Genomic DNA, 23,863 nt, shown 5'->3' on the forward strand with positions numbered 1-23,863 from the left:
AAACTGGACCACTTTCTTACACCATACACAAAAATAAATTCAAAATGGATGAAAGACCTAAATGTGAATCCATCAAAATCCTAGAGAAGAACAAAAGCAGCAACCTCTTTGACCTCAGCCATAGCAAATTTTTACTGGACATGTCTCCGGAGGCAAGGGAAATAAAAGCAAAAATGAACTATTGGGACTTCATCAAGATAAAAACTTCTGCACAGCAAAGGAAACAATCAACAAAACTAAAAGGGAATCTACAGAATGGGAGAAGGTATTTGCAAATGACATAATGGATAAAGGGCTAGTATCTAAATCTATAAAGAACTTATCAAACTCAACAAAAACAAAAAAGCCAATCAAGAAATAGGCAGAAGACATGAACAGATATTTCCCCAAAGAAGACATACAAATAGTTGACAGACACATGAAAAAATGCTCAACATCACTCATCATCAGGGAAATACAAATGAAAACCACAAACACCTCACACCAGACAGAATGACTAAAATTAACAACTCAGGAAACAACAGATGTTGGTGAAGATGTGGAGAAAGGGGAACCCTCTTACACTATTGGTGGGAATGCAAGCTGGTGCAGCGACTCTGGAAAACAGTATGGAGGTTCCTCAAAAAGTTAAAAATAGAGCTACCCTACAACCCAGCAATTGCACTACTGGGTATTTACCCCAAAGATACAAACATAGTGATTCAAAGGGGGCACAGGTACCCCAATGTTTACAGCAGCAATGCCCACAATAGCCGAACTATGGAAAGAGCCCAGATGTCCATCAACTGATGAATGGATAGAGAAGGTATGGTATATGTGTACAACGGAATATTACTCAGCCAACAAAAAGAATGAAATGTTGCCATTTGCAACAACATGAATGGAACTAGAGGGTATCATGCTAAGCCAAATAAGCCAGTCAAAGACAAATACCATTTGATTTCACTCATACATGGAATTTAAGAAACAAAACCGATGAACATAGGGGAAGGGAAGGAAGAATAAAATAAGATGAAATCAGAGAAGAAGGCAAATCTCTAAGAGACTCTTAACTATAGGAAACAAACTGAGGGCTGCTGGAGGGGAGGTGGGTGGGGGGATGGGGTAACTGGGTGATGGGCATTCAGGAGGGCACTAGATGTAATGAGCACTGGGTGTTATATGCAACTGATGAATCACTAAATTCTACCCCTGAAACTAATACTACACTATATGTGAACCAAGTTGAATTTAAATAAAATCTTGAAAGAAAAAAAATACCCACAATTGTATAAATTGCACAGATAAAATTAACGTTACTACAAAACTAAATAACTATTGTTTATTTTGTTAGAACTCTTTGGTCCTAGGGTTCTTTGGTTTTAGTGGAAACAAACATGAAGTACTTTAAGCAAACCCACACAAACAATAAAACCACCTCAACAGCAACAAAACCAAAAGAAATTTACTCTAAGGATTCTGGATCTCAGGGGCCCACAGACAGAAGTGCAGTCCTGCTTCAAGAAGCATTGAGAACAAGAACCAGGAAAGGCACAAAAATGCTATTTTGTCTTCTGCTATTTTGTCTTACCTTTCTTGGGGAAAAAATGTCATGCTATTTTGCCTTCTGCTTTTTCGAACATCTGCTTCATTCTTCTCTTCTGCTACACAAACTAGTTTTCTCAGCTTTTGAATTGACATGGTAATTTATCGCTTCCCTTGGGCTCTTGAGTTCATTGCAATTCTAGCCACAAGCAGGCACTCATTGTCTTAGTTTCAAGTGCAAAATCTTGGGAGAATCTGATTGGCTCACCTTGGATCAGGAATTTATACCTGGAATTTATACCTACCCAGGAATTTGTAACAAATGTATTGCAATCTTGTTTTGAGAATAAACAGATGTAAGCTGTAGAAAATGTAATTTATATCAACATAGGACGAAATATTTACCACTAATTAAATAAAAGGATAATATGCAGTACCATTCAGTCAACAAATATTTGTGTATGAGGTGCTATTATAGGTGTTGTGAAGATGGCAGTGAATAAAACATAAAATATCTTCTCCCGTGAAGCTTACATTTTACTTTAAGTTAATGTAGAACTGCCTTCAGCAAGGCAAGCTCTAAAGATATTTAAATAATTAAATGTTTTTTCCAGAATAGAATTATTGAGTTATAGCTTTAGAAAGAAAAGAAAAATTCCTAGGTCAGGGATTCCTAGATTATGAGATTTCAAATAAAATTTTTAGGGCAACCCCTTCGGGTCCCCTCCCCTCCTTGGGAGCTTTGTACTATCACTTTGCTATCCCTCAATAAAGCTCGCTTCAAAAAAAATAAAATTTTTAGATAAAATAAAAAATTTAGGAGGATTCGTGGCTTTTACTTTTTAGTTTGCCAAATAAGAATGCAAAAACAAACACACACTATCACATAACATCATCGTTTTGTAGAAGGAAAGAGATTTTAGTATCTTAACATGGAAAGAGAAAGACAATGTCAGAATAAAGGAACATTTTTTTCCCGAAGAAAGAACATCTGGCTACTCTTCACAGACTGTTCTTACTCTTCTCATTTGGCAGCTGACTAGGGAAAACTTTTCACAGGTTCATAGACTTGCATTTCGTAACCATTGTTCTAGACTACAGAGTCGAATACTGAGTCAGCAAAAAAACCGAAACTTGTTTGCCTATTTTATCTGAATTTACGGGTCACTTAATCCGTGCAAAGTCACAATTCGGTGGGGGAAAAAAAACCAATCAGAATTATTGCCTGGAAAGACGACTTTTTAAAAAGAATTGAACTTATTGATTCAAACAAAATGACTGATATAACAGTTCTATGTAAGCTGTTTCTGTTTTCCCAGAATACTAAAGGCCTTCCAATATTAAACGGTGATGACAGACTATATGCAACAAACAAATTAGTCTGTTTAATACTCAAAGCACAGAAGCATTTTATAAAATCATCAGTTTGGATAATATACTGGCTGACAGGCAACCAAAGCAGCTATTCAGTTTCAGGAATTTAATTTCCACAAGATCTATAACCTCTATAAAAGGACCTTTGGCTTGCTTGTGCAGCAAAATAACTTTCAAGTGTTTAATTATCTGAATAGGTAGACTGTCAAAGTTATAAATACATTTGTTGTCTATTACTATCTTGGCTCATGTTAAAATGACAAGTGTCCTCCCTTCTATCCATATTCAGCCACCATTTTTACAGTGGAAGATCTTTTTGAAATTTTAAGTCAAGCTATTAACATATTCTGCTCTGGACCTTATGTTTGTTACCTCTAACCCTGATCATATTACTGCAAATCTGTCTCTTGGCTCAGGTGTCTGGAGGCTGATCAGGCACAATTTGAATCTTCTGTGATGGGAACTGGAGTTCAATTTCACCAACGAAACACTGTTGGAATCAGAACTTAAATCAATGCTGAGCAGCCAGAATATAAGAATTTAGAGTAATGAGAACAGAATGGGAGTGAGATGTTACTAACTTCTCCTATTAACTGGAAGAAAATGTTACAGAGGATGCTCTTGGCCTAGATCATCTTTCCAGTTTCCAAAAGTGGGTCCTGGCTGGGCAGATCTCAAATCCAAACAAAGAAAACCAGAGAAAATAAGGCAGATGTGTATGACATAGAAATTCTTGGTGGGCTTGGGATCTTCTGCTTCAACTTGGAGCTTAATTCTTAAGTGCAATTTTGACAGGATGGTGTGGACAAAAAGGCACTCTCATATTTGCTGGTAAGAGTACAAATTAGCACAGATTCTATAAAGAGCAATTTAGAATTAGCTAAATTACAAATGCACACATTTGGATCTAGCACTTCCAATCCTGTTTCATTCTCCAGATGTGACCAATTTCCAGAACTTTTCACTGTGGCAATGAATATATAGTAAGATGGGAAATAACCTTAATATCAATTTTTATGGGGCTGGTTTAATAAATTATGGTACATTCCAACAATGGATTGGTATGCAGCTGGGTGGAAGGAAAGCCAACACTTTATGTACGGACACGAACCTAACTCCAATTTATGTTAAACTAAAAACATAATTTACACATGTGTAAAAAAGGTAATTCATAAAGATACACTTATTTCTTTTACGTTCACAGAATATCTCAGGGGCATCCTGAGAATTTTAACTGCTGCTGAACTGGAAAGCTTCTGGTGATGGGTGGGCTCTTTTCACTATACAAATGCCCTTTGTAACCTTTTGAATTTTGAGACATGAAAACGAATTCACATATACTTGCACACGTGAAGGAAAAGGCCTCAAGTCTGTTGATAACGACCGGCAAGCCTGTGAGTTCAACCTCACAAGCCGGTAATTGGGCCTTGCCAGTTAAGACTGTTACCTCTGTGACGCAAGGCTGAAATGTGTCACAACCACCCCCACTCGTGCAAGCCGATTTTCCTTCCGTTTCTGAAATTAGCTATGTTTCAGAACTGCTCGCAAACTTGGCTTTCTTTCCAAAACGCTAAAACACTTTGCTTTCGGCATAACAGAGAAAGGGGCTAAAACACTAGGCCAGGTAACAATTTATCTATAAATGAAATTCAATGCTCTTTTGAAAGTGCTTTGTAGCTACAAAACAAAGCTGTAGAAATACGAAGTGTGACTCAATATAGTAGTAATTACCATATCACAACTCAACTTACAGTTTGGGAAAGACTATCCACCCTGGGACCCTACTTTGCCTCATCAAACCTGGTTTCTCTTTTTGGCTCCACCCCCCCCACCTTCTCCTCCGCCCCCGCTTCCCTCTCTTCCCCCTCCTCCCCTTCCCTCTCCTCCCCATCCTTCCTCTCCTCCTCTCTTTGCCGGTCCCAGAGCTTGGCCGGAGGTTTCCTCGCTTGACTGACTACTCTGCGTAAGTGCGGAAGACGCACTGCGGTACCGTCGGCCGTAGGACGACCGAGCTTACTCTGTCCTCTCGTCTCTATGATCCTCTTTGTGACCCGGGGGATAGCGCCAGAGTCCTAGAGTTCCGTGCCAACAGTCCTCCACGCCGACAGAGGACAGCGCAAAAAGCTGACGTTCTCGCGAGAGGCGCGGAGATCTCTCCACGTAGTGAGGGTGCGAGCGCATGCGCGCTCGGTGGTGCGCGGTAGACGGAGGGAAGACGGGACCCGGCTGGAGCCCCGGAGTGCGCGCGTGCGCCGTCGCGAGCTTGCCGCTGCCGGGGCAGCCGTGTGAGAGCGGGTGTGAGACCGCCGTGCGAGCCGCGGGAATGTTCCGAAAGGCCCGGCGAGTGAACGTGCGCAAGCGGAATGACTCGGAGGAGGAGGAGCGAGAGCGCGATGAGGAGCAAGAGCCGCCACCGTTGCTGCCGCCGCCGGGCACCGGCGAAGAACCGGGCTCTGGCGGCTGCGGCGACAGGGCCCCTGGGGGGGAGTCGCTGCAGGGCCCGGGGCCGCCGCCACCTTCCGCGCTGACCCCGGGCTCCGGGGCTGAGGCCGGGGGCTGCTTCCCCGGCGGCGCGGAGCCGGGCAATGGGCTGAAGCCGCGCAAGAGGCCGCGAGAGAACAAAGAGGTGGCCCGGGCCAGCCTGCTCAGCTTCCAGGACGAGGAGGAAGGTAACCGCCCCGCCGGACCCCAGACCCCAGCATCCCTTACCCTGGGCCCTCACTTTTAGTCCTCGCATTCCCTGGACGCCCAGCCCCCGCAGCCCAGAACGGAGCCCCTTCGCGCCCGACTTGCTGCACATCTTTCCCCGCCTCCGGCCTTCTGCTCCCGGCGGAGGACGCGTTCCCGCGCAGCCACCAGCCTTTTCTTAACAACCGCCTCCTCCTTACCGTCCTCCTGTGCGTTTCATGCTCTGTGGGGCAGAAGCTCAGATCCGTCATTCTGAGTTTATCAAGTGGAAATTCAGTGTCCCCTTGTCCTGCTTTTTTCCTGGCGGATGTGTTTCAGGGTGAACTTGAGTTGGGTCCCCTGTCTGCTTTTGGTACAGTCTCTGAGTCCTCTGCAGGTCAGTGTGCCCACGCCTATTGGGGGATCTGTCCAGACATCCTTGACCAGGAAGGCTGGGTTTGTAAAGAGGAATCCTAAATCTGGGAACAGAATCCCCGGAGTTGAAGCGCTGGTTATGAGTGACCTTGGACCAGTCCCTTGCAAACGTCGAGCTTCGGTTTCTCCATGGATATAAGTAGGGGTACAGATGTACGGCTTTCCTCGCATTGATTTTTGGACAATGAGGGGAGACGGTGTAATAGTAATTGAAGGCATTTTATCTAAACGGGTGTGAGAGGCTAAGCTGCAGTGGATTTAGATTTCTGATCATATATGAGCCTTAAGTCTAACTTCCCGACCAGTTGCGTGTGTGTTTATGTAACCCAATTAAGTGCATGTTATGAAAAAAAGAAAGACTTTTGGATATCTCACTTGCATCTTGATGCGAGATGCTCTCATCCTTCCAGGAAGGTGGGCATTTCTTTTTGGCCTTTCTGTTATTTCTTGTTTTGTTTGAGAGGACCACAGCCAGATTTTCTTTTCTTTCTTTCTTTCTTTTTTTTTTTTTTTTTTGGTGATGATGCAGAAACTATTTGATAAAGTGTTTGTATCTGACTTTAAAATTTTCAAATCAGACAGGGGCTACATACCAAAACTTATTTTTGAAAAGTGCTTTGCTCTCAGCTTAGTCTTGAATAATATATGTCAGTTTGTGATGGTTATAGATTTACTCAGATCTGACAGCTCTCTTATCCAACGTCTTTTGACTTTGGATTTTTTTTTCTGATAAAGTAATTAAGTGCTTTTTCAGTGATTTTGTTTTCTTCCTGAGGAAAACAATAGGACATATGAAAATTTTGTGTAGTCACAGGTGTTATGCCTTTTAAAAAGTCTCAAATTTGCATTATGTGAGGTTAATTTATGAAGTTGACAGCTTTTGAGAGTCTATGACAGATTTGGAATAACTTCAAATTATGTGATGCTTTGGGGTGTATGAGTATCCATTTGGATGAATGTGAAAAGCACATAAGACCATGTGCAAGTTAGAAGGGAAAATACTGTCTGAAATGGTTGCTACAGCTTCATTTAATTTCTTTTCTAAGAAAATGAAGAAGTTTTCAAAGTGAAGAAATCAAGTTACAGCAAAAAGATAGTAAAATTACTTAAGAAAGAATATAAAGAAGATCTTGAAAAATCGAAGATTAAAACAGAACTCAACTCATCAGCAGACAGTAAGTACCAAACTAATAGGATTCTTTTGAAACAACAAAATGAAAGCTCTTTCTCACAACTATTGATTGGATTTGCTGTATATATCATGAACTTGTTCAGTTGATTCTGTTGTTGTCAAAGGTCCAAATTGAATATTGATACAGTTCTGTTATTTAATTCTAACACAGTTGCACAGTAAATGCATTTTTTTTTAATTTGTCAGAGAGAGGGTGAGTACAAACAGGGGGAGCAGCAGCAGAGGGAGAAGCAGGCTTCCCGCTGAGTGGGGAATCAGATGTGGGACTCGATCCCAGGACCCTGGGATCATGACCTGATCCAAAGGCAGACGCTTAACCGACTGAGCCACCCAGGCATCCCAGGAAATGCATTTTTAAAAAAATCCTTGCCACCGGAATGTTTCTGCTGTAGCACCTGAATCCTCCCCCACTTTTCTTGCTAGTGTTCAGACTGCTGTTAACCAGAGAAAGGAAGTTTCCCACTTAAGCCTGAGACACAGGTTTATTCCTGTTTGAGATAGTACTGTGTAAATTCCCGTGCTTGTATTTTATAGAGACAGGTGTTCCATTTCTTTGGTGGTATTTCCACAGTTGGTTTAATTCTTGCAGAACTTTAGGAACACCCTTGTTTTAATGTTTGTTGATAATACTTTCTCATTCAGCAGCCCTATCAGATACATGGATGAAGACTTCTCAGTGTGAGGCCCCTGCCTACATTGTACAGACATTTCTCAACACCCTTTCACAACTGAAGCGTAACAATTTTAAGAAGTTATTTGTCTTGGAGGAAAGTGGATCCATTATATATGCTGTGGTCTGAATTATTCTCATGCAAATGCTGAATCTTTTTATTCCATGGAATTAAGGGTAGAATTATTATTTCACGGGTTCTCAGCCACAGGCTTAATGTGAAAAAGTATGTCATTATATCTCAAATTTACAGTCTAGTTTTGGAGACAGCATCACAAATGTATAGTTGGACCCAGTGTTTGGCCAAATGTCCAATGAGTGGTTTAAAGGGGAACTGCATTTTTTTTAGTGGCAGGAGAAGGAATGCTTCAAAGATAAAGTAGAATATGAAACTGGATTTTTGATAATTTAAATTCCAAAAGATGAGAGAGGGAAGATACGGATGTATAATCAAAGATTAAAGTGACTAAGGCAAGAGCAAATACATCTGTCAGGTCAAAGTGGATGATTTATAGAGGAAGTAGAGGTTTAGGGTGAAAGGTACATTGTTGACAGATTGTGAAGGATGTTTAGTATCCATTAAAGGGGTTTAGAGTTGCTGTGTTGGATGGCTTGCCAAGATGGTGACATGATAAATGCCTTTTGAAACCTTAACCTTGTATTAACATGCAGAATGGATTGGCACAAGGAGAGATTGGAGGCCTAAAACAGTTTAAAATCAGGGGCCAGCTTTGATCCATTAATAGTGAGTTTGAAAAGGTCTTAGTTGAGTGAGACTGAGGCTTTTCCTGACTCAATGGGAAATAGTGGATGAGTTAAAAATGTTTGCTATGGGTGTGGGAGAAGAAATGGAAAGAAAGGATTATTTGAAAAACATTCCAAGGGAAAATTTGGTAGGCTTGATATATGCTTTAGCTATTGAATTTAAAAAAACAGTCAAATTTTGAACTTTTGTGACATGGTGACGAGAGAACAATGCTGTATTATATACAGAAATAGGGAAGGCAGGTGGGAGGAGGAGTATTTTTAGGGGAACCAATTATTTTGGAGCCTAGGAAACTGCTTTTTTCCCAAATCTTTTGAGAACCAACTGTGTGCAGTATAATAGTGCAAGAAAGATCAGAAGTGAGAAGGGACCATTTAGAAATGGAAGCAAGTCTGGGATTTATGAGGTCTTCTTCTGTAACCTGTGATCTTTGTGACAAAGACTTCTACCTTTAATAAGTGCACACAAAGAGAAAAGGATTTACTAAATAAAATCATAAAGGCCAGAGAAGAGATAGGAAAAGTTTCAAGATGATGATGCTCATTTGAATGAGAAAGTACCAGAAAAGTGAGGAAAAGAAAGGACCAAGGAGAGGCCATTGGCAGGGTTGCTGTTGTTTTCTTTCTGGAGGAGGGTGTCTGGCAGAAGAGACAGGTCCACTAGCCAAGCTGTATCTGTTTGGATGAAGGAACATCTTTTGCTAAATTGCTCAACAATACTGTATGAATTTGTTGTAGCTGCAGCCATTGGGTTAGCTGGTATGGGAGCTTGGACTGAGAGAAATCAAAGGCCATTTGCCTAGGTTGAGGAACAAGTTGGTGATGAAGTAGAAGTCAGCAGGTCCACTGCTTTCCAGAAGTTTGTCAGAGAGAGAGAAGTAGAGGACAGTAACTAGAGGGACCATTGGGATCAAGGAGAAGTTTTTCAATAAGGAGAAAATTGTTTGTAGACAGAAAAAAGGTGAGGGAGAGCCTGGTCAAGTTCGAGGTAGAATGTTCACAAGAACAAGTTTCTTGATGTGGTAGTAGAAGAAATTGAGGTCCTAGAGGAGCCTAGGGAAAGGTTATTTAGTATCTCTTTTTACAAAGACATCTGGAAGGATAATATATATCCACTGACAAAAATTCAAGTGTAACCATGTTGTGCACTTGTATGTGTTCAGTCATAAAATGTATTTGCTCAGTCTTTTAAAATCTGCAGAAATCATTATCTGAACATATATGATCTGATAGACCTTTCACAGTTCTATTGAAAGCCATCGATTTAGTGTGGGTTTAGAGTAGAAGGAAATGGGTAGTTTTTGACTCTGATTCTTGGGTAGTCTTTGACTCCCATGTAAACTGTATCCATCTGATAAGGTGAATTTTTAAATCTCATAGCATCGGAATGCACTTCAGAAGACAGGCTGTGGCTAATGAAATAGGATGGTAGATGAGAAGACTAAGGAGACTAAGACATAATGACCCGAATCTTAGTAAACTTAAAAGTGTGTATATGGGGGAGTGGTATTATCCCTGGGATTCCTATTGAGGGGAATGGAATATGGTTTGAAATGCATAGAGAATCTTTGAAACGGTTTTTGGGAGGGGAACATGCTAGGGAAACACTAGAATATCATATTTAGAATAAATTTTTACTATTTCATTATATTCATTGTGCCTGTTGCGTGCCAGGTTTAGTGCTCAAGGTGAAAAACACTTTGATTTTCTTGATTTTTGCCTGGGACTGATGGTGCAGTGGGGCTAGTTAGTTATAAGGAACGTAAAGCTCTGTAAAGATACGGTGGTGCCTCCTGGTATGCAGTGGCAGGAGAGCAGCGTTGCAACTGGTCTTATGAATGGCCTCAGAATTAGGGAGCTCTCTGTCTGTCCATATGGCAGAATATGGCACTCTGCAGCTCCCTTCCAGGTTTACATGTGGTTGTTTTTAGTGCCACCTGGTCTCTGACTTCTCTCGCTGTCTCAGTTCCAGGTTCCCGGAAAGAGAATCCGGTTGTGTCTGCTTTGGTCACAAACCCACTCTTGAACATTGAGTCATGGCAGTGGGGTCAGAGTTGCATTGTATAAATGTGACTTTTGGGTCTTAACCCCTTCAGGTGATGGATGACAAGTGGTTATGAACTAAGAAGATAATCCTGAAGTATTCATTGCAGAGAGATTTATGTGGTCCATAAGCATTGTCCTTGATAGAAAGCTGCCTCCAAGGGGCTTAGAGTTTAATGAAATGCTGATATAAAATGAAATAGTGATTTAAAGAGGTATGAACAGTTACCAGTGCAAGTTTAGAGGAAGAAACAAATTAATTTTGATTTGTGTAGAGAGGTTTATGTGGTCCATAAGCATTGTTCTTGATAGAAAGCTGCCTCAGAGGGGCTTAGAGTTTAATGAAATGCTGATATAAAATGAAATAATGATTCAAAGAGGTATGAACAGTTAGTTACCAGTGCAAGTTTAGAGGAAGAAACATATCAAATTAATTTTGATAAATTTAGTAAAATTTTGATGAAGTGAACTCAAGGTGGAATTGAGCAGAGCCTCCAAAGCAGCCCTGTGACGCCTATATTACTTTTACTTCCCAATTAATGCCTATTGTTGGATATTTCATTTTCATACATCAGTGGTTTGAGTTTTTTATAAATAATTAAAATAGTTCAGACTTGAATGAATTAAGCCTATAAACAAATAAAACGGTGCCCACTTGATTTATGCATTCTATTTTAAATATATTTTAATAACTTTTTTCACAAATGTAGACGAACCACCTTTGGACAAAACAGGACATGTTAAGGACACCAGTCAAGAAGATGGGGTTATCATCAGTGAACACGGTGAAGATGAAATGGATATGGAAAGTGAGAAGGAGGAAGAAAAGCCAAAAGCTGGTGGCGCCTTTTCAAACGCTTTATCTTCTTTGAACGTTCTCCGTCCAGGTGTGTGCTTGCAAATACTCCTCAGAAATGAAGGACCCCCTCAAGGAGGGGCCGTGTGGAAAGATGGTGAAGGAAGGAGTTAGCCAAGTGGTTTTTCTTATGACATCCGTTTGAAGCCAAGGTGTTTTCTTTTGCAAATAAAGTGAGAGAACTAGAAACTTTCCAGTTTTCCAAGTTCATTCTCAGACAGGTATCTTTTGTTATCTGAGCAAATGTGGGGGCTTCAAGTCAATGGATAAATGGTACTAAAGTTTCTCTTTTTTTGTATTTCAGATTAAGACTTTAACATTTTTAGAAATGCTACTAAAAGCAAAAGTAAATGCTGTCAGTTTTATGCCCACGCTCTCTTCCTTTTTACTTTTCTTTAGGAAATAGTTTGCAAATCTGTTCACTGGGTAGTCAGTTTTCCAGTAAATAAATGCTTAGAAAAAGTGTCTAGCAGGGGAGGAACAGCTCAGTAAATTAAGGTACATTTACATGATGGGATATTCTAAAGCTATTAAAATAACATTAGATAAGTAGCAAGGCATTAATTTTTACTATAGGTGAAAGGTCAGTTCGAGTATGTCGTAGGTTATGCTTTATCTGTTCAATGAATATGGTTAAGCCATTAAAAATTGTGTTTATGCCAAACGGCAACATGGAAAAAACTTAACAATGCTTTAGTAGGAGGCAAAGTTACTACAGAATATATTCAGTATGCTTACAGGTGAACTGAACACTATTTGCAACAGAAACATGCTATAATGGTTTTTTAAGGTGTATTTGTGGGCACCTTTTTGTTTTTTGTTTGCTTTCTAGTTCAGTAATATGATTTGATTACTTTTGTTTATTTCTTAAAAATGAAAAAAAATTATAGTTACAGTTGCTATGGTGGATTTCCCCGCCCCCTTTCTCATACGTATTGTCATTATATACATATATTTTAGTGTCCTTAGTGACTTTTAGTTTCCATTTAAGCTAAATTAAGAATAAATCAGTTGCACTACAGGCACAGTTTGGGAAGGGGGCACCAGCAACTAACATTAGACCATCACAATGACAAGGCTGTCTTGGTGAGATTATTTTACCCTTCACATTTTCCAGAAACTAGAAATTTTATACCCTAAAATCTCCATCTTTTATAATCTTTACTGTATGTTTCCAGGAGAAATTCCAGATGCAGCTTTTATACATGCTGCAAGGAAAAAGCGTCAAATGGCCCGAGAACTAGGAGATTTCACTCCTCATGATAGTGAGCCTGGTAAAGGCCGCCTTGTTAGAGAAGATGAGAATGATGCCAGTGATGATGAAGATGATGATGAGAAACGCCGCATAGTTTTTTCTGTGAAAGAAAAGTCACAAAGACAAAAAATTGCGGAGGAAATAGGTAACTTGATTTAATAGGATAGTAAGCCTGGCGCATTGCTATTAAATATGATTTGCTATTAAATGTAGCCAAACAAAAATTACCCACATTTACTTAACTATGTTTGTTTATTTTTTTTTAAGATTTTATTTATTTGAGAGAGAGACAGAGATAGCTAGAGAGAGCAGGGGCTGGGAGGAGGGGGAGAAGCAGACTCCCCACTGAGCAGGGAGCCCGACGTGGGGCTTGATCCCAGGACACTGGGATCATGACCCGAGCTGAAGGCAGACGCCCAACTGACTGAGCCACCCAGGTGCCCCTTACTTAACTATGTTTAATGTTTGAGGACTGTTTTTGCTTGGGTACAAGTGTCTTACTGGAATTTTTTTTAAAACTATAGCACGGTTGTGATAGCTGTTTATTGAGCTCTTCCTGAATAGGCAGTATTGTGTTAAGCACTTTACATGCATAAATATATATAATCAGCTTAACATTCTTTAGAGGCCTGTAGGTTTTGTTCTTCCCTTTGTTGATTTGATGTCAAGCTCATAGATTAGGAAACCCTCCTAAGGTCTTAAGGGTTACATAATACTGCATTTTGCTTCAAGGGATACCGTGGCTAAGATAAGGTCGGGAGTAGCAAAGGAGAGGAGATCATGATAGACATTTTAGTAAGACTGAATTAGTACCAATAGTTTTGCTTAATTTTTGTGAAGTGCCAGGTTAGCATCTCTTCCCTCCCTACTTTTCTGGTATTTAATTTTCTTTGCTGCTATGACTGTAGGCATCGAGGGGAGTGACGATGATGCTTTAGTAGCTGGAGAACAAGATGAAGAACTCAGCCGATGGGAACAGGAGCAGATAAGAAAAGGAATTAATATCCCTCAGGTAAGAACTGAAGGATTTCACTTCAAAAATTAAAAAGTAAATTAAAAACCTTTTTTGCCTATTTTGTTGAGTTAAAAACATTGCACGTTGAATTGAATCTTTGTCATTCATTCAACTAACGTAATTAAGAAAATTACATAAAGTTACATATCCAATAAGCTTTTAAAAGAAACTGTATTATCTTTTGCTTTTTACAGTCAGAATGATGGAAAATTTTCTGGTTTCCTAGATCAGTGTTTCTCAGGGTGGTCCTTCAAGCAGCAGCAGCAGCTGGGAGTTTGTTAGAAATGCAAACTCTCACCCTCTTGAGATCCAGGGAATGAGAAGCTGGGGCGGGGGCGCCCAGCCACCCATCCTGGGTCATCCTGATGCACACTGAACTTGAGAACCACTGTTTGGATAAAATCTTTCTTTCCTGTAGAGCTTATTGTTTCTGACTTCAGAAATTATTCTGTGGAAAATGGATTTCTCTGTTATATGAAAACTTACTCTAGATGGAAAGTCTGTTCCTCAATAGTTACAACAGTTTGCTTTATGGAATTAAGTAAAACAGTGGAAGTGTTGTGTAAATGTAGACTATTTTGGTTACTGGTGTTTGACACAGAATTTTGCACACGTTTGGGTTATGTTAAGAAAATAGGGTACGTAGATGGCAGTCTCTATTTGCCGCTTATCTATTTATTCTCTACTTAAAACAAGTCATTTGTTCTCTTCCACTGATACCTTGGTGGCCTTGGATTATTTCCTATGTCCCTTCCAACTCTAAACTTCTGTGATATTATGTTTTCCTGAAAGTTATTAGAAATGAATCCAGTAATCCCGCAAGAGTTAGAATATTCATCCAGCCCTACCTTTACTTGATTCTGAAGAACTCTGCAATTATTTATTTTAATTAACGTAGTATTTGGAAAATGGTATAATTTTTGCTGTTTGTTTTGCTTTTTTTTTAACCCTAAAGGCGTGATATTACAGTTTTAACTGTTAGTTTTCATATATATCCCATTTCTTTTTTAGGTTCAAGCAAGTCAGCCCACTGAAGTGAATATGTACTACCAGAACACTTACCAGACGATGCCTTATGGTTCATCCTATGGCATTCCTTATAGTTACACGGCCTATGGATCATCTGATGCCAAATCTCAAAAAACAGATAATACAGTCCCTTTCAAAACTCCCAGTAATGAGATGACTCCCGTTACTATTGATTTGGTAAAGAAACAGCTTAAAGACAGGTAGGGCAGATCAACTTCTTAAAGACCTGTCCTCTAGCTTTCTGTTCCCTCAGGCAACATGTAGTCTGGGGTAGCAGATGCAGAATATCGGCAAAGAAGATTCACTGGCCCATCTTCAAAAGCTAAACAGAAGATGACTTCATACTTTGTTCTGCTACCTTCTTGGATTACTTCTGTGGAAGCCTCGAAAAGTTATAAAAAATGCCACTCCATGATCTTGTTGAAGACAGTTCTGAGTTTGTACCTCTTGGACTCTGAAAGAGTGTAGTCAAGATATGGGGGGAAAAGCGAAACAGATTTTGGTTAGCCCACCAAATAACTTTATATGAAGTCTGTAAACTGCCTTTTTTTTCTTTCTTTTTTTTTTTTTTTTAAAAAAAAAGGAAAAATGAAAAGATGCCACTCCGAGTATTTTTATATTCTAATAGTGGAACTAAATGCATTATTATAATATTGCAAGAGTCCTGACAGCGTAGACTTTTGGATGTAAATGTGTTATATTTATCCTTTTGTGTTCTTAAGGTTGGACTCCATGAAAGAACTGCACAAAACAAATCGACAGCAGCATGAGAAACATCTGCAAAGCCGAGTGGACTCTACCAGGGCTATTGAAAGATTAGAAGGGTCTTCTGGGGGTATTGGTGAACGGTATAAATTTTTGCAAGAAATGCGAGGGTATGTCCAAGACTTGCTTGAGTGTTTCAGTGAAAAGGTAAGAATGCAAAAATATTAATCTCTTTGACTAAGGCAAAATTAGGGAGGTCTAGACGGCCTTGTGTAGATCATTTCTGTATTTCTCAGAAAATATCCACTGCATTCAGCTCTAGAAGTGATGAAAAGCCATGCTTCATTTTCTTCACTTCATTAGCGGCATTCTGTCTTGGGGGCGGCATAGTGCCTTTGTTGAAAACAAAAAAGATAAGGCATATTTAAATAAGACTTTGGCAAGTTGTGCTTAATATAGTGGTAGATTATTGGCCTGCCCTGAAATATTAGAATATAAGGTACTCCTCTGGTGGAATTTTCTTTTTTACAGTTTAGGTCTTAACTTATCTTTAAACTGTTTCTACATATAATTCCAAATAGGCATAAAGTTGCAAAATTTTATTAGTGTTTTTTTTCCTTTAACTCTAGATAAAGTTGGTCACCATTGCTGCTGATAGTTTTCATCTAAATAAGCCTATGCTTCATCCATTTCAAGAACCGTATCATTAGTCATAATTTCTTTGAAGGCCTCATTTCTTCTGAGTTCATTTTTTGTTTTTTTGTATGCTAGTCACTTGGAATAGTTTTTTGCATTCTACTGTGCAGTTTATTTGCATTTTTTTAAATTAGCTGCACATAGGATCCCCTTCTCAAATGACCTCTTAATTGATTTTTCTTTTTCAAGATAAATGTAATCGGTGCATTGGTTTATAAGCATTTGTGGACTTTGTGGCCTTATGTTTTTTTTTTAAAAAAAAAAAAAGAAAATCTTGAATATCCTGTCTGTAAACTTCCAAGTGATACAGAATTAGAAGGCACATTTTTCCCTTTTCCTTGGCTGTGTGGATTAGCATAGAATCTGTAAGCATAGTATGTTTGAAGGAGTATTTTATCATCTCTGCTGATTACTTCAATACCCTAAAGCCAAAGACTCACAAAACACTGCTAGACTGTCTTCCTCATGGGTCTTAATGGTTCTAGCCAGTCCGTGGTCAGATGCAGGCTGAGACAGCATTCGCCAGGTCTTACCTGTCGGGTTTATCACGTTCTTGTCTTACCACCTGATTTTCTGGAGAAGCAACTGTAGTCTGAGCTATGATGGCCCTTGTGGCAGATCACTGGCTTAGGGTGACAGGTACAAGGGTGGGAAAGAAACCTAGGTTTGACTCTGCAGGGGGCTAGAGTCCAGGTGGGAAGTAGACATAGGTGTCAGAGCTGGTGGTTGTGTCCTTCCTATTAATAAAGCCCTTTTGAGCCCAGTGGACCTGGTGGGAGCTGATCTAATAACCTTTTGTGACCAGATAAAGGATCTTTGTCTTAAACCATACTTTGTAAGTGAGGTTTGTCCCTGTCGAGTTTTTTCCTGGAAGTATCTGAGCCTTTGCTTTAGAACTTAGTACACTTACTTACTTGTAACTGTAAGCTTAACTCTTAAAAATTGACAGTAACATGATCAACTAGATTATATCATTCTTGAATTAAAGAGACTATTAGGACGTCTAGTTCATACAGTTTTCAACTGCTGTTTTTAAAAACAAGTAGTATACTTTATTGATCTCAAGTACCATGTTCCTTGAGAAATCACTTCAAATGTGCTAATGTGGTTTCACAGAGTCACTTACAGTGGTAGATAATCCTTTCTTTTAAGGATGAGTATTTTATTTCATGTTGACATTTTCATGTGCATTGAGTTTTATTAAGAGACTGCTTCTAAGTTAATACTGCCATTGTTGTCTTGGAAATATTTAGGAATAATTGGATACATTTGAATATTCCTTTTATACTATAAAAATTTGTTTCAGGGTAAGGCCATAGAAAGATGAACATTTCTTTGTTTTTTTAGTCTTTTGTTATAAAAGTTTAAGTAGTTTTAAATTTAGATTTTTAAATTATTTAAAGATCATTTTAACTTTCCATTGTTTTGTTTCCCTATAGTCATCTTCCTTCTTGTGTTCTTCGCCTTAAATTTGGTCTTGAAATAAAGATAGTCAAGAACAGTTTTGAGTTTGGAGAGGGTAAAGAAATTGTCGTGGTGCATACTCTTGAGACAAATCAATATTGTTAAGAAACATGAAAGAGAGCTGAAGAATGTGTTTGAAGATTTTTATTCACAGAATTTTCTCAGCTTTGTTGAAAGGCATTCCAATTACCTAAACAGAAAAATTACATTATCAGAATTTTAACTATAAGTCGAATAATTAAATTCTGTCTGATGCAACCTTAGGCAGGTAGCTCTTACAGTAGAGGAATGTTAACAGTCTCCAGGACTGAAAGAATGCACCTTAGGTGCATAGGTACATTTGTCTTTCGTCCTGTGTGGTGTGAAAAAAATAAGGGGGTGGGGATGTGTAAGTCACAGTAATACAGCACTAAATGCTTAAAAAAAAAAAAATTACTCATTGTAAATTTTAAAGATAGAGCCTGTGGGCTCAGCTGTCTAAGATAATCAGTGCAGATTTGGGGACATTGTTGCCTATGGTGTGGCATATTAGAGATTAAAATAACTCCCATCAGTTTGATCTTTCTGTGAACATTTGCTGCTTTTTCAACAGAATCATGCAAGTGTATGAAATTGCTTTTATTACAGACATCTTTGAATTCCACCTGCCTTTTTTTATTTTCCATTTGCAGTCTGTTCAGTTCAGGAAGCTGCTATAACACTTGGTGCCAGTGTTCCCAAACTCTAAATAATGTGTTTTCCATTTGCACTAACCATCAGGAAACTAGAATTTCTGGTTTCCTCAGGTATGTGTAGTGGTTGTTAGTGTTTTGTGAAAGTTTCATAGCATTTGGTTATAATATAAGATAATTGACAAAAAGTTTTCTGTTTTTTCCTTTTAAAGTTAGGTTTCATTTTATAAGCTTTTGTACTCTGTATGAACCGAGTGAATGCTTAGCTGTGGATATTAACCTGGAAAAATTCATTGACTTTGTAAACTGATAATTCATGTGATGAATTTTATTATTTCATTATAAAATATGGAAAAACTTAAACATTAACTAGCTTTCTGAGTTTGAACTCTTGACATTAGGTTAGTGAAAGCTAGAAATTTTATTTGCCTTACTAATGTAAGTAAAGGCAGTTCACATTTAAGAATGTGTAATAAAGTTGCAATGTAGTGTGACATTACTACATTACCGTAAGATACTTGGTACATACAAGTGGCAAAGCAGTTTAAGTGTCCAGAATTGGGCAGCTAGCGGACTCCCGTTCTTACCTGCTCGTGGAGCCCTTGCCTTTTTTTGGTACTGCACAGCAGTAATGGTTTATTTTAAGCTACAAAAATTCTGAGGGAGATCATGCTGCTGGAAAACTAAAAATGGACTTTAAAAAACTTGCAAATACTTTATTCTGAAAGAAAAGCACTACAGTTTTTGACATTTCTTTACTTGCTCTCTTTACTAATATTGAAGTGTTAAGTTTCCTAACCAAACTTTTACTCCAATAACTAGGCACTGGACATTATAGCTCTATATATGGATTAAAAGAAGAGCTGTTTCCTTAACATCGTAAAACTGAATTGCAATTTGTGTCCCTTTGGGAGTTTATGATTATTCTGTCCATAGAGGGTACTTTTTCAGAAATCCGGAAATAGTATGGAACCCTCAACGAAGTAAGCAACTGAGGAGTTTGGTGTTACGGAGTGTGTTGTATTTTTACAGGTGCCACTGATTAATGAACTTGAATCAGCAATACATCAGCTGTACAAACAGCGAGCTTCCCGCCTTGTCCAAAGACGACAAGATGATATTAAAGATGAATCTTCGGAGTTTTCAAGCCATTCAAGTCAGTCCATCTTGAAGGTTTTTATTATTCATTAAACAACCTTGTTTACTTAGTGCAGCCTAATTGAAAATTAGAGAGCTTAGCTTTTTTTTTTTTTTTTAAAGAAACATTTCCTTGCTCTTGTGTCAGGTAGTTCTAAAACTTAAAACAGCATGTCCTTTGGATTTTGTTTAAGAAAATATAGCTTCGCAAAGGAGCTCAAAAACGTGCACTGATATTCTGTCAATCTTATTCTTCTTTGGACATATTTTTTTACTCTTTAGATTATAGAGAAGATATTTTCAGTGTTTTATCTTAAAACCACTATCATTTGGCCCCAGTTGATCTCTTCCCCTCCCCCCATTTTTATCCTGTTCATAACACCAGTACAAATGCTGTTGTTGATCACAGTGAAAGATTCTGAGTTTGGGGCCTAGGAAAATACTGAAAGGGGGTTTTAATGACATAACAAAGGATACAGCTCCAAGATTAGGGGATTTTTTTTGAGCTTCATGTCTCGGAGAAAAGCAAAATTTTTTTATTCTCTAGTTTGCCTTTATACTGGATTTTTTTAATAAGTCAGTTTCCTCTAATTCTTGAAATTTTAATGTAAAAGTTCAGAAATTCAGTTTATATTCCTTTCATTATGAGATGTGTTATGGAAAACCGAAATTAATTGGAAACCTCTTATCAAATAGTTTAGCTGAGATTCTTTAACCAGAAGTTTTAAACCTTTTAATTCCGTTTTTCCATTATGCTCCATATTCTTGGGTGCTCTGCTAGGAATTTTCCCAGCATGGATTTCTCGTGGCTTCTTTTGTCATCTCTTTGTTCCCTGTGTCAGCAGTTCTAAATGAAGTGTGCATGACAATTACCTGTAATACTAATTTAAAATGCAGGTTTCCTGGTCCTATCCCCAGAGATTTTTGCTAGGTCTTGGATAGTGACCAGTATCTTCTTGTTAATCACCTCAGGTGATCCAAGTGCAAGGGCCCCTCATGTTATTCTTTCTGAAAACAGTGCTTTGTCCTACAGGGTGTCCCCTAAATTAGATGTTGGATCCTTGAGAAGGCATCCTGTGTGCGGGATGGGTTTTGGACCATTGTAAAGAGGTGGTAATATGGCCCTCAGAGCTTGAGTGAGATTCACATGTGAGCCATATGAATGGCTTTGACCTCCTCTTTTTGCCACACAAACTTGAGTTGGTTTATTGCCATATTGGGCACCTAGATGACTAATGCGGGCCTTCCAGATCACTTTTGATCCAGGCAGAACCAGATTTCTGGGGCAGATTACAGGTAACCTATGAAGGGAAGTAATTCCTTTTTAAGTTAAATGGTTTGTATGAGCTGTGCATCTCGTCAGATACCTTTTCCTGTCTATTATCTGTTCTTTATAATTTGAAGCTAATTACTTACATGATATTAGACATAAAGGTTGAATGATGTATGTTAATTAGATGGAGAGTTGGGAAAAAAATTGAAAAGTAATGAGAAAGTGAAAAATACTGCCTTGGAGGGGAGTATTCATTGTCATAGGTTTGAGGAAAATTACATGGGACACTAAAGTATCACGTCATTTCTGATCTTTTTTTAAAGAAACAAAAAACCCTGAGATTCATCTGTTGAGATTTGTGAACACTTACCACAGTTACTGCATGTAGTTTTAGAGAAGTGAAGGAGGCTATCCCTCAAGTCATCTACTCTCTCATATCTCCCTTATTATACTATAGAATCTAATAAACATAGCGACATTTTAAGTATTTATTATAGCAATGAATAATCTTTAAAATATTTCTTTAATGACGGATACCTCTTAAAGAGACAGGAATCATTTCTATAGTTTGGGACTTTAGCTAATTCACCTGTGGTGTGTGAACTCACAGTTGAGGTACAATAGGGGCATTTTTCTTGTTTACCATACTCATCTTTCTTTATAATTGCTGAACTCTGGAACATCCTTCCTGATGTCAGAGCGATTTTGAAGTATGAATGAACAATTCAGGAAGTCCGCTTTTAAAAATAGTTGGGTCTATGATAGTTAGGATACACTGAAGTAGAAGGCTGATTTTGGGGTTTGTTTTTTTCTGTTGCTGCTATTGGCAGCACATCTCTGATATCAGGGGAAGAAATATGCAAAAGCCTTGAATCGATGTCTTTCATTTTATGTATGATTTTTCCTGCATCCTGTCCCTTGGGTGGTTTGCTTCTGTTACAATCCCTGTCTTACAGAATATCTTCTGTGTTCTAAATGTAGGAACGAGGGAAGTATTGCATACATATGTTACCCTTGCTCTTCCTCCTACCCCAGACAAGAGATTAGAGGACTTTTCTCTGGAGAGAGAGAATGGGTCCAGAGAAAAGACCCTGAGACGCCCCCAACAGAAGGCTTTGTCCCAGGGATTGGATGGAGAGGCCTCTGTTAGATACCCCCCACCTTTGTCCGTAGAACTAGCAATCTCGTTCTTTTATATGAGGTGGTTACTGATCATAGAGCAGCACACACAGTAGAACCAAAGGGACTGAGGAAACAAAGACAATGCAGGCAGCAGAAGAAAATATAAAATAGACTTGATATCCTTCGGGAGGTAGTAGGAGGTGCCGTACATGTGACAGAAGTAGAGGATGCTATAGAAAGGGAGTATTCTCAGAGTAAGAGCCATCTCTTAGAAATGAAAAATATGGTAACTGAAATATAAATTTAAATAGGAAGGTTGGAAGCTAAGGCTAGAAAATTGCCCTAGAAAGTTAAAAAAAGAGACGGAAAATAGGAATCAAAAAGAGAAGTAAGGGAATTGTGCTTTGAAAGAGTTTGTTTGAGAAAGCGTAGGTTGGTCCTCTTAGATCTGGTTTTCAGTCTATATGTTGATTCTGCCCTTGTTCTAGAAATAGTAATGAGAATAAATTTCTACACAGCAAAATTAGAATAAATAGGATATATTATTAAATTCCTGAAACAAAGCTGTTTTCTCATCCTTTCTATCCATGTTTCTTTTCTGTCGTATCATTCAACATGTGATGCTTAACTTCTTCCTTAAAAAGTAATCTATTATTTTTCCCTTTGCACAGGTAATTTTGATTTTTAATTTATTTGGTCATCATGATAGCATCAACTAGTTAGTTCTGTTACAAGTAGATATAAAAATAGTGATTAAGCCCAGTTGTTTTTGTGTAGGGTTATTGAACTCTCCATTTATTTTTCTACTCCTTTTCCTGGGAACACAGCATAATACTGAGATTTGCTCTAAACTAGAAAACTATCTGGTTTACCAGTTACCGCAGAATCCTGTCATTGAGATTAGCAAACAGTCTATCATTATGGCTTATTCTGTGCAAACTCTTTCCTCAAGATTGTTGAAGGAAGGCTTTTAATTTTAACCATCGTTGTTTTACAGATAAAGCTCTGATGGCACCAAATCTCGATTCCTTTGGGCGAGATCGGGCACTGTATCAAGAGCATGCAAAACGTAGGATTGCAGAACGGGAGGCCAGGAGGTAATTCTAAAAATGCTTGCTGTTGCTTTGTTTGCAAAGGGAGGAATCTCTTTTATCTGGTTTGGGAACATGATGTTTGTTGTTTAGGACTCGTCGGAGACAAGCCAGAGAGCAAACCGGTAAGATGGCAGATCACCTTGAAGGCCTTTCCAGTGACGACGAAGAAACTTCTACGGATATTACAAATTTCAATCTGGAAAAAGGTTAGACATTTATTTGGAAATGAGATTCATTGCCACTTTAGTTTCTACTTGGGTGTGGTTTTTACCATGAGATGGTGTGAAGTTTTGTGGCCTCTGAATTAGAATCAGCCACTTTTTTCTTAATTGTAAAAACTTGGTACCCATTTTTATTAACTGAATATAAGGTTTTCTCAAAATAGTGGTGACACCTCATCACGGGCTTTATTTAGTACTTGCGTAATAAATGATATTACTCTTCAGAATCATAGAATTTTAAGTGACCCAAAAAAAAAAAAAATGTGCCATATCCCAAGGATAGACCTAATGCAGCCTGTCCTAGGAAGGTAGAGCTCGGCCATGGGACACTCAGCCCTTACGTAAACTCCTGATTTGGGGAGTCCTGAAATAATTTCAACCAAGAGGATTAATAGGAGTTAATACTATTATGTGCCAGGCATTTCTAGAAAGGTTTTCAGAAATCTTTATTTGCCACCATTGGTTGTGGTTATTTGGAATTATATCGGCTGCAAGCCAATTGGAACTTAGTTGGAGAAGTCTGTTTTTCTCCCACCTTTTCATAGTGAATATTTTTAAACAGAAATTAGAAAGAATAGCACAGTGATCACCCATGTACTTGTCACCCAGATTCAACAGTTTTTTACCATCATTTAACCAAGTTTGCCTTAATTTG

At 38.6% G+C, this 23,863-nt stretch overlaps 1 protein-coding gene across 1 annotated transcript in view; it reads left to right on the forward strand.

Moving 5' to 3' along the window:
* Nucleotides 1–5,089: 5,089 nt before the first annotated feature.
* The window catches only part of PAXBP1 (PAX3 and PAX7 binding protein 1), a 33,158-nt gene continuing 14,384 nt past the window's right edge, over nt 5,090–23,863 (forward strand). The window contains exons 1-10 of the mRNA XM_025872099.2: nt 5,090–5,567; nt 7,047–7,175; nt 11,381–11,557; nt 12,705–12,926; nt 13,690–13,793; nt 14,808–15,025; nt 15,548–15,737; nt 19,394–19,517; nt 22,891–22,990; nt 23,078–23,193. Coding sequence (XP_025727884.1) covers nt 5,222–5,567; nt 7,047–7,175; nt 11,381–11,557; nt 12,705–12,926; nt 13,690–13,793; nt 14,808–15,025; nt 15,548–15,737; nt 19,394–19,517; nt 22,891–22,990; nt 23,078–23,193 — 1,726 coding nt within the window. The 5' untranslated portion in view covers nt 5,090–5,221. The remainder of the gene's footprint in view (nt 5,568–7,046; nt 7,176–11,380; nt 11,558–12,704; nt 12,927–13,689; nt 13,794–14,807; nt 15,026–15,547; nt 15,738–19,393; nt 19,518–22,890; nt 22,991–23,077; nt 23,194–23,863) is intronic.

This window comes from Callorhinus ursinus, unplaced genomic scaffold (assembly GCF_003265705.2).
Source record: "Callorhinus ursinus isolate GAN/ISIS: 27379988/994484 unplaced genomic scaffold, GSC_fseal_2.0 scaffold1, whole genome shotgun sequence".
NCBI lineage: Eukaryota > Metazoa > Chordata > Mammalia > Carnivora > Otariidae > Callorhinus > Callorhinus ursinus.